Source organism: Podarcis melisellensis (assembly GCF_964234715.1).
Source record: "Podarcis melisellensis genome assembly, chromosome: Z".
NCBI lineage: Eukaryota > Metazoa > Chordata > Lepidosauria > Squamata > Lacertidae > Podarcis > Podarcis melisellensis.
This window is the reverse complement of record NC_138547.1, coordinates 27,465,550-27,484,353: the sequence shown is the minus strand read 5'-3', so window position 1 is coordinate 27,484,353 and position 18,804 is coordinate 27,465,550. Positions and strand designations below refer to the sequence as shown.

General features: G+C 40.6%; 1 protein-coding gene and 1 long non-coding RNA gene across 15 annotated transcripts in view; one reads left to right on the top strand and one right to left on the bottom strand.

The window, feature by feature from the left end:
• The window catches only part of TENM1 (teneurin transmembrane protein 1), a 391,653-nt gene that overhangs the window by 174,257 nt on the left and 198,592 nt on the right, over positions 1-18,804 (bottom strand). For 9 of the 14 annotated variants that reach the window (XM_081897279.1, XM_081897280.1, XM_081897290.1 and 6 more), the window contains 2 exons: positions 17,227-17,319; positions 11,626-11,864 (listed from right to left, as the gene is read on the bottom strand). In XM_081897279.1, coding sequence (XP_081753405.1) covers positions 11,626-11,864; positions 17,227-17,319 — 332 coding nt within the window. The remainder of the gene's footprint in view (positions 1-11,625; positions 11,865-17,226; positions 17,320-18,804) is intronic. The other 5 variants (XM_081897291.1, XM_081897292.1, XM_081897282.1 and 2 more) reach the window with 2 other exon arrangements.
• Positions 448-10,008, top strand: LOC309362073. The gene is made up of 2 exons (XR_014164772.1): positions 448-2,479; positions 8,668-10,008. It is a non-coding gene; the product is annotated as an uncharacterized lncRNA (long non-coding RNA).

Below are 18,804 nucleotides of genomic sequence, written 5' to 3'. Positions count from 1 at the left end.
ATCCTATCTAAGTTGCACTTATGAGTGCAACTTAGAGAGAACTGAAACAGCCATCGCTTGAAATCCACACTTCTCTGAATTCTGAAATGCACCTCTAGCCAAGCATTTATGCAACACTTGCATAAAAACCACACATTTTAGTGAAAATAACCTACACAATTGCATTGTTTTAAGGGGGATAGCTTTGCAAATATGTGTTTAATGGGCTAAATTGCTTACAAATGTGTGTATTAGGAGAAATCAGCAATAAGATCCTGATGAATTTTCATGAGGACTTAATGGAAAAATATTGCAAGCTGATGTGGAAATGCGGAAAATTGAACTTTGGATTGGAAAGAATGAGTAACTAGGAGAAAATGAAATTGACAGATTCGTCTATCCCTACACCATCTTCGGCATTCCCTATCCCTATCCTGACAATGAGGCAATGAAGCACCACCATTCAAAGATCCTACAGTAGAATCCATAGAATGTTTGAGCTTTGTGATTCATTTCCAGCTCCACTTAAAAGTTATGTGGAGGATAAACACTGAGGTCTGGTGGTTATTTTGCCAAGCGTAGGATATGGTGTGTAAAGTACAATCCTTATGCAGGTGTACTCAGAAATAAGTTCCACCCTGTTCAATGAAGCATTTCCCCAAGGAAGGGTACACTGGATTGCAACTGCTTAGTGCAATCCTGTGTATGTTTATGGGGGGGGGGGGAGTCCCACTGCAATCAATTAGGGTAACATCTCAGTAAGTGTGTTTATGATTGCAGTTTTGGATGATTAAACCAGTCAGATTTATTGACTGAAAATCTTCTGATTGGTTAAAGCGTTACTGGTTGATTGGATAGCAGTGGATCATGTTGTTTTTTTAAAAAATGAATTATTTAAAATTACAAGTATTTACGAAAACAGAAGTTTTTAGGTGCCTTGCCATACAAGATGGAAAAACTGCTTCTTATAAGGTAACCTTTGTGCTGAAATGGGTGTACAGCATCTAAATATTATGGGTTGGATCCAGACTTAGTCATACTTAAGGACATAGGAATCTTACTGGATCAGGCCAAAGGGAAACCTAGTCCAGCATCCTGTTCTCACAATAGCCAACTGCTTAGTAGAAATCAATGACTAATTCAGTGGGTTTACTCTAAGTAGAATTAAGTGTCAATCCAGCTCAAATGAAGCCTGTCTTTTAGTTTAGAATGATTGTTTTATTCTTATGAAAATTTATCCTGATACAATCAATCAAACAAAAGCCAGATGATCAATTGACTAAGATAAGGTGATGGCTTTAACAGAATGACTTCTCCTTCCTTTTCTTTTTCGCTGTAGCAGGGCATACTCCTACTTGTGTTACCAGCCAAGGCAAATTTTTAAGATTGTGTTAGATCCACAGCATTAAAATGCTTAAAAGATTTCCACAGGAGAGATAAATTTCTCTCAGCCACAAGACAGACACATGAAAGGGATTTAAACTACAGGAAAGTAATTTGAGATCAGATAAAACATCTTAACCAAATGAGGAGTTAGCCAAATAGAGTAAGGTTGCCCAGGGAAGATGGAGAATTACTTTTCCTGGATCCTTTTCATGAAGAGCTTGGATAAAGATTTAGTTTAGGCACAGCAAATCCCGCCTCAGTTACGGGATTGGATTGAACTAGATTATCTTCAGGGTTCCTTTGCAGCTCTTCAATTCTATGTCCTGACTGACTCTTAAATATTTGACTCTGAGAAATTACACATACTTGTAGCTTCTTTCCCCTCCTCCCTCACTCAGCAGCTCTTCTAACTAGTAAACGGAAAATGTTGTGCACGTGAATGGTGGATTTCAAACACCACATCAGTGGTGGGGAACCTCTGACACATGGGTCAAATGTGGGTCTCCAGTACCAACTGCTCCTTGCGACCATAGCTGTCAACTTTCAGATTTGAAAATAAGGCATCAGCAGCCTCAAAAATAAGGGATCAGCAGCTTCCCCTATCCTGGGGACAGTCTACGGGATATCTAACAATCCGGGATAGCAGCGGGAAACGGCACTGGAATAAGGGAATTCCCTGCCAAAAAAGGGAAGGTTGACAGCTATGCTTGGGACTCTCTCCAGGCCATGTATCTATCCAGACAAGATATATTACCAGAGTTGAAGGACACAATGCAGCCCACAAACACGCTCAGGGTGTGAAGCAGAGGAAAGTTCTGAGGGTCAGAAATTGGGTCCCTCAGGCTCTCCAACTCTGATGTAAAATATCAGCCACAGTGGAATGACAAGGACTCCAGGGGTAGAAAAATCTCCTCCCCCCCCCCAATGCAATTTGTACTGAGAGGGAAGAACAGCGTCCACCAATACAAATGGAGCCTTCCCTCCTGGTGCAAAGAGAACTTTGGAGGAGGAGATTTTTGGTTGGACCACAGAAGGCTTAACCTCCCCCCTGCAAGGTAATAATTCTGCGAGCCCCATGGATTCTATTTAATTAGAAAATTTACTGCTTCATCAGGCATAATTTGTTGTTTTTTTTAATATAATTTTTATTAAGTTTATAGTATACAAAATCCAACTTCCAAACACTTATTTCCATAAATCTAGTGGACTCCCCCCATCTTCCGAACACTGCATTCTCTGTAAATTTAAAACCTCAGCAAATTGTTAACTTATTTTAAACCTAATAATATATCTTCCATTTTATCGTGATATCTGGTCTCTAAACATTTCAGTCCAAATCCATTGTTTTAGTTTCAACACAATAAAATTATTTCATTACACCACTTCTGTCTTGTTGTTCCTTATTTTCCAATTCAAAAAATTAACCGATGCTGAAGCTGTAATTTCCTAAAAAGGAGCATTTTTTAACATTCATACAACTTATAATGCCTTTTCAAATAGTCCTTAAATTTTTCCCAAACTTCCTCCGTTTCTTCTTCTCCCGAGTCTCGGATTCTGCCAGTCATTTCAGCCAGTTCCATATAGTCCATCAGCTGCGTCTGCCATTCTTCCAATGTGGGTAAATTTTGTGTCTTCCAATGCTTTGCCATCAGGATCCTTGCTGCTGTAGTAGCGTACATAAAGAAAATTCTATCTTTCTTGGCCACCCTCTGGTCTACCATGCCCAGGAGGAAGGCCTCCGGTTTCTTGGGTAAGGTAAATCTAAGTACCTTTTTTAGTTCATTATGTATCATCTCCCAGAAGGCCTTCACCTTCGGGCAGGTCCACCAGATGTGTAAGAATGTCCCTTCCTCCTCTTTACATTTCCAACATTTGTTGTCAGACAGGTGATATATCTTTGCAAGCTTGACTGGGGTCATGTACCACCGGTATGTCATTTTCATAATATTTTCCTTCAGGGCACTACATGCCGTAAATTTCATTCCGGTGTTCCATAACCTTTCCCAGTCTTCAAACATAATGTTGTGCCCCAAATCCTGCGCCCACTTTATCATGGAGGATTTAACAATCTCATCCTGTGTATTCCATTTAAGCAACAAGTTGTACATTCTCGAAATTAACTTAGATTTTGGCTCAAGCAGCTCTGTCTCTAATTTCGACTTTTCCTCCTGGAAACCCACTTTTTTGTCCGCTTTAAAAACTTCCTGAATTTGAGCATAATGTAACCAATCTCGCACCTTGTTTTTTAACTTTTCCATACTCTGCAACCTCCAATTATCTCCAATTTTTTCAATTATTTCCCAATATTTAGGCCAGTGGGCCTCCATATTGAGTCTTTTCCGTGCTTTGGCCTCCATCGGTGAGAGCCACCTCGGAGTTTTACTCTCCAATAAGTCTTTATATTTTGACCAGACCATAAAAATTGCCCTTCTGACAATATGGTTTTTGAATGATCTATGAACTTTAACCTTGTCATACCACAAATATGCATGCCACCCAAAAGCATTATCAAATCCCTCCAGGTCGAGGACATCGGTGTTCTCCAATAAAATCCAATCTTTCAACCAGCAGAGGGCTGCAGATTCATAATATAACCTCAAGTCCGGCAGGGCAAACCCCCCTCTTTCTTTCGCATCCGTTAGTATTTTAAACTTAATTCGGGGCTTTTTGCCCTGCCAGACAAATTTAGAAATATCCCTCTGCCATTTTCCAAAACATTCCACCTTGTCCACGATCTGGAGGGCCTGAAACAGAAATAGCATTTTCGGCAATACATTCATCTTTATAGCAGCTATTCTACCCAACAAGGAAAGTTTCAGTCTTGACCATGTTTCCAAGTCTCTTTTGATCTCTGACCAACATTTCTCATAATTGTCCTTAAACAAATTCAAATTTTTGGAGGTCAAGTGCACCCCCAAATACTTTACTTTTTTAACCACATTTAATTCCGTTTCTTTTCTGAACTCCTCTATTTCAATAGTTGTCAAATTTTTTGCTAAAACTTTAGTTTTTTGTTTATTCAGCTTAAATCCCGCCACCCGACCAAAGTCAGAAATTAATTCTAACGCTCTTTTAGTGCTAGAGGCTGGCTCCTGTAGTGTTAATACCAAGTCATCTGCAAATGCTTTCAGTTTATATTGTTTCTCTCCGACCACAATTCCCTGTGCCAACCGGTCATTTCTAATCTTGTTCAATAGCACCTCCAAGACTGAGATAAACAACAGAGGAGACAGAGGGCACCCCTGTCGTGTCCCTTTTTCAATTTTGAATTCCTCTGTCACCACGTTGTTCACTATCAATTTAGCTTTTTGTTCTGAATAAATTGCTTCTATTCCATTTTCAAACCCCCGCCCTACTCCCATCCTTTCCAAATTTTTCTTCATAAACATCCAAGAAATGTTGTCAAAGGCTTTCTCCGCATCAATAAAGATCAACACCGCTCTTGTATTTGAATTTGTCTGTAAAAATTCCAAAATGTCAATGATGTTTCTTGTGTTGTCGAATAAATGCCTACCAGGGAGAAAGCCTGCTTGGTCCTTATGAATCACTTCATTTAATACTTTCTTAAACCTACTTGCCAAAATGTCTGCAAAGATTTTGTAATCCACATTTAGGAGTGAGATAGGACGGTAGTTTTTAAGTTGAGTTTTTTCAGTTTCTAATTTTGGTATCAACGTGATGAAAGCTTCTTTCCACGTTTCCGGTGCCTTCCTCCCCTCCATAATCTGGTTGCAAACTTCCAACAGTGGTTGTATCAAAGAGTCCTTCAATACCTTATAGTATTTGGAAGTGAGTCCATCTGGTCCTGGAGACTTGCCTAGTTGAAGATTCTGAATGGCGCATTCAATTTCTTGGAGCGTAATGTTACAATTCAGGGTTGCTCTCATTTCCTGAGGTATTCTTTGTAATCCATTAGTTATGAGAAATTGATCCACCTCCGAATCTTTTTGTGGCCTTTGTGAATAAAGTTCTCTGAAATATCTCTGGAAGCACTTTCTAATTTCCTCAGGTTTCTGAACCATTCTCCCTTCAATCTCTAGATTTGTAACTGTATTAAGCTTTTGTCTCTTTTTCAACTGCCAAGCCAGCAGCTTCCCACACTTATTAGCTGATTCAAAGGATCTTTGTTTCATTTGTTTAATTTTCCATTCCACCTCTTGATTTATCAATTTCGAATATTGTGCCTGGAAAAACTTCACTTCTCTCAACACTTCCTTCGATTTAGGCCTGGATCTCAGTTTTTTCTCTCCTTCTCTTATTTTCTCCAAAATCTTCTCCTTCTTTTCATTCCAGAGCCTTTTTTTGATCGTGTTCTGCTGTATTAGAAACCCTCTCATAACTGCTTTACTTGCGTCCCAGATTGTTCTTTTTTCCACGGTTGTCTTTAAATTTATTTCAAAGTAATCCTTTAAAACTTTTTGGGCCTTCTTAACAATCGCCTGATCTCTTAACAAAGCGTCATTCATTTTCCATCTGAAAGATCCGGTTGTGTTTAATCTCAGTTCCATTCTCAAAGCATTGTGGTCGGAGCAGGTTTTTGGGCAGATTTCCACTTTTCTAGTCTTAGGTGCCAGTCCTCTAGTTATCCATATTTGGTCGATTCGCGTCCATGTCATGTGGGCCTCAGAAAAGAAAGTTCCTTCTTTCCCTAGAGGGTTCTTGATCCTCCATATATCAGTCAAGTCCAAATTGTCAGTCATTTCGAAAAAAGTTTTTGGTAGTCTGCCGTCTTTCGTTATATTAGCACTTTGCGACTTATCCATATTCACTGAGACGACTCCGTTCATATCTCCCAACATGATAATGTTGTTGTAATCCAAATAGTCCAGCATAGTCTCATGCAGCCTCTTGAAAAATTCCGATTTCCCTTCATTTGGGGCGTAGATTCCTAAAATTAAAAACTTTTCTCCTTGTGTCTGAATTTCAACCGCCAAAATTCTGCCCTGTTCATCTTTAAATACAAATTTTGGTGACAAGTTCTCCTTTGCGTATATCACCACTCCTCTTTTCTTGACTTTGTCCGATGAAATAAATTCTTGGCCTAACCTTTTATTAATTAACACTTTTCTGTGGAGTCTTGTCACATGTGTTTCTTGCAAGCAGATAATGTCCAATTGTTCTTTTTTCAAAATATGAAATACTTTTCTCCTTTTTTCTGGAGAGTTCCCGCCATTTATGTTCCAACTAAGAAGCTGTAGAGACATCCTGGTCTAGTACTTGAGTATCACAGTTGGGTATCTATGTTATCCTCCGTTCCCGAAGGATGTGGTGCCGGTCCGCCTCCAGATGGTACGTGTCCTGGTGGTAATCCCGGTGGTGGAGGCCAAGAATCTGCGGCTCTCTTTTGGAGGTCCTCCTCGTTGTCGTGCAGGAACTTCTGCTGGTCCTCTAGTGTTTTAATTCTTACCTTCTTTCCTTTATAGGTGAATGATAAACCTTGAGGGAATTCCCACCTGTATGGAATTGCATTGTACCTTAACAGTTTGGCCAAGTCTGTATATGAGGCTCTAAGGTCCAACAGATATTTGGGAATGTCTCTATAAATTTCTGCTCTTTTGCCTTCAACTTCCAGAGATTTTTTAAAATGTTGGCCTAGTATCTTGTCTCTTTCCTCTCTTGTTCTCAAGCAAACCAAACAGTCTCTGGACTTGTCTTTTTTAGCCGATCTTCCCAATCTGAAGGCCGTCACAATTTTGAATTCTTTGTCTTCCTCAACCCCCCAAAATTTAGAAAATAACTGCGTCAAAAATTCCTCTAGGTTGCCCTGCTCCAGTTCTGGGACGGCCCTCAGCCTAAGATTGCATTCCTTACTTTTCAGTTCCACCATTGACAGGTAGGCTTGCTGTTCTCCTACCTGTCTTTTCAGAGGTCTTACTTCCCCTTTGATCTCCTCAACCTTTTTGCACGCTTGCTCAGCTTTTTGATTGGCTTCCGCAGCTAATTTATAGTTCTCTGCCGTAGCTCCTTGCAATTTCTCAATAGCCTGGGTATGCTGGGAAACCTGATCTGATAACTTACTGATAGTAGATGTAGCTCTATCAATTTTAGATGACTGATCGTCCACCTTCTTATTCAAAAGTGCCAATTGTTCCAAGATTTGTTTCAAGACTGGATCAGTTCCTCCAGTTGCCATTTCTTCTGTATCAAGCGTTTCAACTTCTCCCTCCTGTGCCGTCAGCACAGTTGGTACAGAGGATCTACGTTGATGTGTTAACGTTGTTTGAACAAGCTGCCCAGCTCTCTTATCTTTTTCTTTAGCTTCCTTAGCTTTGGCTGCTCTTGTTTTCCCTGGGCCACTCATTCCCCAGCTGCCTCTGTTCAAGGTCAAATGGTCTTTCAATCCATGAGAAAGGCAAGTCCAGAATGTAAACAATTAAACCACAAAGAATCTCAATATAGTACAGTTCCCAGGCCTCTATACCTCTGCAAATCCACCAGGGGGGGTGTTTCATGAGAAGGAAAGTTTCTTTTCCGCCATCAAAGTTCCTATCAACTTTTATAATCCCCAAGTTCAAAAAGGAGGTTTCCAGATAGTTCTGTTTCAAAAATAGTGCCACAAGGTGACAGAAAGGTTCCAGTATCAATATTAAAGCGATAATGTATCCATCCATGCAACAATTTATACTTCAGAAAAAGTTTCAGCAGCCTGACAGTTCTCCTTTGCAACACTGGCAGCCCGACAGCTCGGTTGTCCCCTTTAACTCCACGTCACTCCACAGTAGGGGGAAGGTTCCGTAGCAAAATAAACCAAAAGATTTAATCCTTCCTTCCTTTTAATTTCTAAAAACACAGTCTATTGATGCCCCTTCGTACTATTTTCAAAGTCTCTTTTTAAGCGCTTCAGCCCACATCAAATTCTTTGCTTTGCTCTGATTAGCAGGGTCGGGAGACGGACTTCCTGTTACTCGCCTCCCGTTTTCAGCCGAATTAAATAAATTTAAGTCAATCTTTAGTACCCCTTACTCACGGGTAAATTGCAGCCAATTCCGATACTTTTCAAGAAGAAAGGTCGACGCTCATCAGCAGCAGCAGCGCGGCTTCACTTCCGCGAAAAGAGCGATGAACTCACAGTGCCGCTCCCCCTTTCACGTTCCGGATCCTCTTACGAGGTCCCTTCCTCGCTTCTGGGGGGGCTTCTGGCACCCGCCAAGTCCCACGGCCGCAGGCTCGCTCTGCCTGCGGTTTATCTTAATGGGTCTCCGCTTTGCCGTAGCGGACGACCCTTTTTCGCGGAGCCCCTCTTCACTGGGTAAAGAGGACCGCCATTGCCGTTTTGCGCCGCCTCCGGAAGTCGCCCATCAGGCATAATTTGAAAGATTACACCATCCGAAATACAAATGAGAGTTTGACCTTTCAAGACGAGCTGGTCAGTGTTAGGGACTAGGTAACCATTAGGAAGCAACAGGGCATTTTGCTTGCCCTTTCAGAGTGGCAAAGAGGATTTGTTAAGCACCTATTAGCATCTAGCATACAAAACAGCATCTTCTTCCCACACCTATCAATCGGTTCTGAGGACAAGAGAGGAAAAGAAGACCAAACATATACTGCCTAGGACAGTGGAGAAACGTGCTTGCAGACAGAAGTGTAAAGGTTAGGCAAATGGATCCCCATGGGTGTGAGTACAACAGAAGACATTTCACTCCACAAATACTGCTTTGCTTTCCATAAGGCATCTGCCCTTTTAATCCTCCTGGCATTATTCTATTTCTATGAGTTGAGTTAACATTTATTTATTCTCCTCTATTCTAGCATGAGGATTTCCGAAAGGTGTGAGCAAATGATTAATTACGGATCAATTCATAATGACCAACCCTTTGATACTCTCCTTTGGAGCCTATGAACAAAGCAAAGATGATGAAGAATCGCACTGCAATAACAATAATATAATCATCATCAACAACAATGGGAACCTAATTAATCTTGCATATTCAAACTTGTTTTTTCAGACTCTGTTGTGACCTACCATGGCTTGCTGTATGAGTGAACCCTACAGTAGCTGATTTCTGATCCAGCCGAAAAGTTTGCAGAAGCTCCTTTGTTTTGTCTTAAAGCAGCCCTTGCTAACCCAGTGCCCTCCAGACCTTCTGGACTATGTTCAGCCCCAGCCAGCATTATGCTGTGGAGGTGGGGACAATCACAATTTTGGTTTAAATGACTTTGGTTGATTACTACAAACAAGGTTCTTGCTTTAAACATCTGCAGAAAGAGGCAATGCAGTTCTGTCCTATAAAGCATGAAGGTGTATTTATGCATTATGAAATAATGGTAACACTTACTGCAATGAAACATGCTACGTTTAGTCCAATATATAATGTACACTGCTGTTATGTTTGACATGTAGTAAGTTAACGAAACACAGACAGCAGAAAGGACCCCTATGATTTGTTGCTGGAAAAACTATGTTTCTGCCTCCAGATGTTTAAAGGTAAAAGACCCCTGACAGTAAAGTCCAGTCGTGAATGACTCTGGGGTTGTGGTGCTCATCTCGCTTTACTGGCCGAGGCAGCCGGCGTTTGTCCGCAGACAGTTTTTCCGGGTCATGTGGCTAGTATGACTAAGCCGCTTCTGGCGAAACCAGAGCAGCGCATGGAAAGGCTGTTTACCTTCCTGCCAGAGCGATACCTATTTATCTACTTGCACTTTGATGTGCTTTCGAACTGCTAGGTTAGCAGGAGCAGGGACCGAGCAACGGGAGCTCACCCCGTCACACCAACTCCAGATGTTTACATTTCTGCAAAGGTCCTGCTCATTTGACTGAATAGTAGGGATGGCAGGGGCATGCACACAATGTTGCAATGAATGTGGTCTGTTCAGACCATCACATGTCAAGCATGAAAATCTGAAGGTTATAAGGTTGTTTGATTGAATGCATTTATAAGTGTCCCTTCAATTGGAAGCCTTGCCATATCTCTCCTGAAGAGGAAGCCCCACCTGCAGGCACACTGCAGGAAAATCTTCAGTGCACCCCTCCATCACGATTTTAAGCTCTGGAACCTGAAGCTAAGTGGCAACCAAAGTTAGGACCATTCCTGCACCCAGTTCCTTATGCACAAATGTAACTTAAAAAAGGAGGAATGCAGACTGACTCTTGTTGTCAAATAAACATCCAGTTGATAGAACTTAATATCAGCTCAAGCAACAGAAGAATGGTTTCCTTAACTAGGGAAGATTGGTGAATTTGGCGGAAACCGGAGAACTGCAGCAATGAAAACCAGGGAAAGGGTTTGTCTAAAGCAGACATAGACTGTATCTACAATGATGAATGATTCTGCACTTGCTGTTTCCCCATGTTTCCTATATTGCATACTGCAGGCGGTCAAATTTCCTAAGTTCAAGGATCATATTCACAATACATTTATTATGGAAAACCCTGATACTGCTTTATGACCTCCATTGTTTTCCCCAATCCCATCCACGCATCACAATGCTACCCTCCCTGCGGCCAGGGAAAGGTGGCAAATATTGTTCATGATGCACAGTGGAATTGCATCTTATGTGGATTTTAGGGTCCAAAACCAGAATATAAAGCAAAAATTGCATATAGCCTAAATTACCTTAAATTACCTCTCCAGTCTGGCTGCAAGGTGCTGCCACTTGTTGCAGAAATACTTCATTGCATTGAGCTTGATTCCTTTATATGCAATTTTTATGCATAATTTTGCATATAATTAGTTTTATTGGAAGAAACAATACCTATCCAACAGTGGACGAGAAGCTTCAATGTAACCAGGTGCTTGATGGATGAGGATGCCCAGTGTGGGCAAAGCTCTATCAGGTTGGAATTGTGAAATCTCATGTATAAATTCCTCCATCTCTAACCACCATGGAAACACCTGATTTGGTCCCAATTTCTTGTTTGTTTGTTTGTTTGTTCTGCTTCCTTTAACTCCCCACTCCCATTCCTCCTCTTGCCCCATATCTGCCATTTTTATTTTGTGGGTCCACTCTAGTAACTGCTAGTCTGGACCATGGGCATAAATTCTCAGCCATGGAAAGTGAGAATAATGACAAAGTTTTGGGAGAAGATGAACTGCAGATAATAAAACAATGCTGCTCATGACAAATACTGGGCAGAATGGAAAATGATGCTGTCTTACACTAGCTGTAATCTTACACAAACTTACTTGTGAGTAAACCTCACTGAACTCAATGGGACTAAATACAGATAGGATTCTGCTGTTAATTGCCCTGCATAATACTCATACAAGCAGATTAAGTGAAAAAATATATAAGAACACCAAAATGAAACACAAAGCTTACCAATGACATATGCAAGCAGCAAAGCCAGTGTGACTGTAATAGCTGTTGCACTCAAGGCAGTACACTTCCAGTTGCAGCATCTGTAAGGTTTGTTAAAAGAGAAAGCTGGTCTAGAAAAAGTACTTCTAGGAAGTGGCCTGGGAGGCGGCGAATAAACAGTATTGGAAGTTAAAGGGTAATTCTGACTGGCGGCACTGAAGATAGCTGACGAGCCAGATCCATGCTTAAATAGGAAATGCCTAGGGAAAGAAGACAGAGAAGCATGTTGTAAAAGCAAAATTAATGTCTGCACAAGAAAGAACACACCCTGTGGTTTAAATACCTTTTGCCTACATGAAATACATGTGCACTAGAGCAGCTTTCACAACCTTGGTGCCTTCTACATGTTGTTGAACTACAACTCCCATCAGCTCCAGTCAGCATGACCAATGGGCAGGGATGGTGGGTATTGTAGTCCTACAATATCTGAAGACACCAGATTGAAGAAGACTGATCTAGAGTAGGTGCCATTGTAAACAACACAATCCTAGACATGCATACTCAGAAGTAAGTCCTACTGTGTTCCTAGGTAAATATGTTTACGATAGCAGTATAAAATGCTCCTTTTGGCCTCAGCATGCAGTTTTCAATAAACATAAGCTGGAATCCATGCAATATTAGTGTGTCTTTTCCAGACTCTATCTGACCACAACACAGCACATGCATGATCTCAAGCTGTGCAGGATTCATCATTGTAGGAATTTTGAAAAGGCAGTATCAGAGTTCATAGGATTCCTAGATATACACAAACAGAAGGGACAAAATGTCACAAAGACCTTTGATGATAAGAATCTAAAGAGTGCTGTTTATTCTGCCCATGCCACCGTTTCTCAATGATGTGTTTTAAAACATAGGAATGAATTTTCACAAATAACAGATTTGGGGGCAAGTAGCATTTAAGAAGCAGATGCCCCCAGCCTTCCCAGGTATGAAAAGGGGCAAAACATTAAGTGTTCCAATTGCATGTGAAATTTTGTTGTGTTTTCCTGCAAAATTCTGTTCAAAACAGTTACAGCCTGATCCTAATCCTCTGGATGGTAAATGAACACATTCTCAGAGTGGGTTTGGACTTTTCACCAAAGTTCCTCCAGCTGCTAGCATCTTCCACAGTTGGCTGCCAGGTCACTTGTTTGCAATGTCTTAAAGCCCTCTTAGAATGAAACACAGAGACCACAGCACATATGGTAAACTAATTTAATTTTAGACGCATGTATTTCACAATATATTGTAAGGAGTTACACAACGATTGCTATATATGTGTGTATGCATCTATTTCTCTGACACATTACATGCACATACACATCCTACACATGCACACATACACAGGTACAGATAACAGGATAATGGAATCTTGAATGTCTAACCATTTGAAGATGCACTGATTGAAACAATTCATTCTTCCTTGGCCCAGATAAAACTCTGCTGTGGGTAATTCTAGAAACATGTGGGCAGATCCACATGAGGTGAAGCAGAGCCACAGAGCAATGTTCCCAACACTGGTGTCAATGCTGCTTACTTGGACAGGATGGGGGCAAGGCTGGGGGCCATATGGATGCATCAACAGGGGTGCTAACACATATCCGGCACCTATATTCGCACACAACCTTGCCACCCCCTGCTGTGATGTGGGAGCCGTAGAGGGTGCTTCTGTGGCTCCACCACCCATTATCCATGCTGCTACTGACAGCCATTTGTCACTACTCATTTGCCTAGATTTTGGAGCATGCCAGAATAACCTGATGCAATCAATGTTCATTTATAAAAAATGTATACTATTAGCGCTGCCGCCACCACCACTCCCCAACAACCCTGCCTTTGATTGAGGAATCCACAAATGCAGTCAACCAGACTAGCAATGGCAAACGTGACTTTGGAGAATCTGGTGAATGGTTGTCCCAGAACAAATCAAGAGATGGGACCTTATCTCTGACCTTGTGCTGTGCACTAAAGGTATTAAGAAGCAGTAGGAAGTCTCAGGGCAACATCACAAATGAAATCTGCTCCCCTGCTCCCCTCATCTTCAAATTTGTGCTGAGCTTCAGAGATGCTTGGAAGCAGCAAGAGGCTTCAGTGGTTCCAAGTAAAACCGAAGCTGAGCCTTAATGTGACCTCAAGTTAGTCTCTGTCCCAAGACCTCTGTACATGAGATGTGGAGGGTTGTTGGAGACACCAAAAATAATAATAATGGCTCTCTCAAAAGTGTTGACAGAATTTATGGATTCATGCCAACGAGGGAAATACTTGAAGCTTCTCCCAGCACTTTATTTCTCTGCTAGGAAAAGCTTCACATATGCAATCTAATTGTGTCATGCTGCACTTAAAAGAGCAGTGGGAGAAAAAGGTGTATAAAATAAAAAATATGTGTGTGTGCACATAAACACATACACGTTTTATATACAAATAATATAACAAATTAATTTGTCAGTATTTTTAAGCCCTAGGCAACAGCTATATATTATTTATGCTTATTGGTGTGTCCTTGGGATAATGGGATAATGGGGATAGCAATGGCAGGGGATCACACCCAAAAGTGCAACCTAGAGCATAATTTTCCCTTAGAATTTTAAAGGAGCAATAGTAAGAACCATAGCTCAGTGATAGAGGATCTGCTTTGCATCCAAAAGGTCCCAGGTTCAATCTTCAGCACCTCCATGTAAAGCTAGGTGAGACTCCCATCTGAAATCCAAGAGAGCCATTACCAGTCAGTGTAGACGAGGTGTGAGAAATCTCTGGCCCTCAGGATGCTGCTGAACCACAACTCCCCATAATCCCTGGTAATTGGCCATGCTTACTGTGGCAGATGGGAACTGCAGTTCAAAAACATCTGGAGGGCCAAGGGTTCCCCCTACCTAGTATATACTGGGCTAGACTGATCAAAGGTCTGGTTTGGCACAAGGCTACTTAATAGCTCTAGCCCTGGGTTTCTTATATCTGAAGAAACTAGCATGTTCAGTATGCTTAACAGTAATAATTATATTCTGCTAGAAGCATCTGACCTGATCTGTTCTGTTGCTTAGCCAAAAGGAGTCTGTCCATAAACTGTTATTTACAACAGTCTTGCTGTTAAAGTTTTCTTCAGCTTATCTGTTTATGATTTAGTGAAGTTTGCCAAAGCATTTGCTTTCTGGAGTTAGCCTGTTTATTCAGCTGTTTCGGCTACCAATAAAAATAAAAAAATCACTATACACATGTATATAGATAATGATAGGAGACTATATAGTGCTATCTCCTGGGGCTAAGAGCATTAACCAAATTATATTACTATTTGATGAGCAGCAGATTAAAATGAAAAACTGTAACCAAAACATTTGAATATGCAATGGTGCCCAAAGCTTCCTGGCATATTTGTGTGTATCTCCTGATTTGGACAACATATTACACATTTTAATAACTAACTAATAAAATAACTAATTTTAATAACTCAATAATTGGCTAAAAACAAGGCAGTGAATGGACTGGTTTTAGGCTGACTTGACAGCCCAAATGCGTTAATGTTGACAAAGTACGATGCACTTTCTAAGAAAGAAGGGTTGATATTACCCTTCATTCTGCATATATTTATCTTTCATGTGGTGCCAGATTTGACATGTGGTGATGATGTGCCTATATTAATAAAGGAAATATTAAATGGGGAGCAGTGTGTGATGCATCTGTTGGAGGTCAGCAACCTTTCTAGGCCCATGAGCATTTGGGGTCTTAAGTGAGTCTTATGACTATCACTAGCTCTAGGCACTTCAGAAGAATAAACATTGAAAGCCACAGAAAGCTGAAAGAGGAAGTGGGGAAGAGAGACACTTTTGCAGGTTCCTTCTTCAGCTCAATTTATTTTTCGGGGGGTGGGGTGGGGGAGAATGTATTTATCTACCTCATTGCCAAATAAGGTAAAGGTGGGAGGTTCAAAGGTTTCATGGGCATAAGACGATGGCCTCAAGGGTACAAGTGCTCAGTGCTACACTGGTGACCAGTGATCTAGGTGCATCCATGTTTGGTTGGAGACCATGAGTTCATACTTCAGGTGTTTAGATTTGGGGGACGGGTGAATGGCCTTAATATTGCAAAAGATTCATTTATCCATATTTTTATCAATTGGTTCATAAGGCCAGGAAAAGATAAAGATACGGCTGGGCCAGAAAAAAAAACCTGACATAGACATTGCATCAAATTTGTTTTCTGTTCCTTTTGAACATGGTAGCTAATCTGTGGGCCTCTAGTCTAGCCCCCTGCAGGAATCTCAGCTAAAACATCCATCACAGATGACCATCCAACCTCTCCTTAAAAACTTCCAAAAGAGTCCATCACCTCTCAAGGGAGTCTATTCCACATGTTCACATGCTCATGCTAAGCACTGGGGCTTATGGAAGTTGGGAGTCTAACAACATCTGGGGACCACATGTTCCATGTTCCTGAGTTAATGTGACAAGTCATGTTTTTTAGAATGTGGCACCAAGACAGTGGCTGCAGTTCATCAATCATCACATCTTACATTGGAGCTTCCCTTATTCCCTTATTACTCAATGGAATAGAGGAAAAGAACCATCATATAGCTTAGGGCCTCCGTAACAGTAAATGAGAAACATGTATTTGTAAGTTGCATTATTGTCCAATATTCCCAGATTGCACATCTAGATCTAGACCACCTTGTTGGTTTTTCAGAGCCCTTAGACTTCCAAAATCGGTCTATGTGTATTGGGCACATACAATCCAGAATTCTAGCCTAGAATAATCTTGAATATAGTCCTATTGGTTTCTTCCTTTGTAAAAATAAATATCTAAGGGATACATAGATGTTGATGGAAAGATTTATGATGGCTTCAGGGTTGGATAAAGAAAATTCTTAAGCATTGTGGCTCATTTACCTAAGATTTCCATCCCTACTGTTCAGGAATGGATGGGAGTGTCAACTTCAGTTTGTCATTTTTCCAGTGTTCGCTTCAATTTGTTGCATTTCCATATCAGTTTCAAATTATTATTAAAGTCCTCATGAAAATTCATCAACATTTAAGTGTGTATTTTTATAAGCAACTGTTTCTAATAGCATGCATTTTTGTAAGTTACTCTTTACTAATATATGCATTTTTACAGACACTTTTGCCTATTATATACATTTCTGTATATCTTTTTTGGTTGGAGAACTGCTTCACAAAATTTGATGAAGTACAAATTTTGAAGGATAATTAAGGGTATTTTTACAAACTATTGTTTCTAATATAATGCATTTTTGTAGGTCAATCTTTACTAATATATATATTTTGAAGGATAATTAAGCTTTAGTCTGCATGTTGTTTCAAGAGGTGCAAATTATGTAGTTTCCATTTTAAAATGCAAAGCAAACTTCTTTCCCCTCCCCTACAATAGCTGAAAGTTGTTTACAAAATCACACAAAGTAGTCAGTGAGACCATGTGGTGAACTTTATCCCCAAACATGTTGCTACCAAACTGTAAATCTTTCCCCTCTGATTTGAATGCTCTTTCCTTTATCTTGTGGGCAGAAGTCCTAGGCCCTTTATGTATAAAGTAGCAAAATGCTATAGAGGGAAGGCTTTTGCAAAAAGAGGGTCTTACATTTCACTTGGCACGAGGGAAGAGACATGGTCCTCCTGATTTCTGGTGGAAGGCAATTCCACAGCCGAGGGCCAGCAAATCCCCCACTGACTTCTGTGGGATCAGGATCAGGACCACAATGTGGAATAAGGAAAAAGGATATAATAAATTCTTGTTGGTCTTTTTTCCCATTCATATTATTCTTTTTTATTTAAAAAAATGCTTTAACAGTTTCTGGATAGAAAATGGCAAAACTGTTTTAATTCCCCATTTTCCTTTTAAACAGAAAACCTATTGGATTGTTGAACATTAACATGAATGGCTTGACATGCACAACACAGATTACTTTCTGCGATGCACAGCTCAGAGAGATCATTAGAGTACAAAAGAGGCAACAAAATGGTAAACTCAAATATGTTATTAAGGCTATCACAATAAATAGCTTGCAATAATTATGTTGATTCATTGCTGAATGGTAGTTCAAACACAAAAAAGAATAGTACTAAAATGACTTGAGAAAGCATGTCGATCTAGAATTAATTTTGATGGATATCTGTTAAAATATAGATTGTCAATGTACAGTTAAGAAATTAAATATGTATGATTTCATATGTATTATTTTTTAAGGAACTCTAAGATGACTATGAAACTGCATCTCCTAATTACTGGAAATAACCTATTAGAGAGCTCTAGGTTTATTATAGTGCAGATATTCTATTGTAAAGAAAATGTAAGCTACTCTCAAAATTTCTTAAACATATTAGTGTTGTAAGTTCTTTTGCTAGACCAGTCATGGCAAATGAAAGATGTTAGGGCTTATCCACACTTCCTCTTGTGCTGCTGCTTTTCCCCGAGGAAAACCACTCTTTAGCATTCAATCGGAGCAAATGGCAAGAGCAGGTTTTCCCTGGGAAAGAGTGGGGCAAGGGGAAAACCGCTTGGACCTGTACCTAGAAAGCATGGGTCCAGCAAAAGAATTGCTCGGACCCATGCTTTCTAGGCACAGGACAAGTGGAAGTGTAGGCAAGCCCTTGGAGCCCACCTATGCCAGGCAAAGATGACAACAGAATCCAGGAAAAGAGAAATAACATATTGTCACACGTACAAACCTTTTAACAAAATATAATTGACATAAAATCTCCATTAGGGAACAAGTACCACGTCAAAATATTGGTCTGTCTGGTTCAGTATTGTCCACACGGGCCAGCACCAACTTTCCAGGATTTTCAGACAAGGGATATTCCCAACCCAACCTAGAGATTTCAGGGATGGAACCTGGGGTCTTCTGCATTCAAAGCACTCTACCACTGAGCTAAAGCTCTTCCCACAGATATCTGCCAACAAAATCTCATGCAACTGATTAATTTTTAACAGCAGCCTAAAACAGAGAACTGATCTGTTCCCATTGGTTCTCATGAATGTGCCTTTCTAACTAAACAGAAATTCTGAAATCTACACATATAGCGACAAGCAGTGGCGTAGCGTGGGGGGTGCAGCGGGGGCCGGCCGCACTGGGCGCAACATCTGGGGGTTAGGGTTAGGGGGCGCAAATCTACTGGTTAGGGGGCGCAAATTACTTGCCTTGCCCCGGGTGCTGAC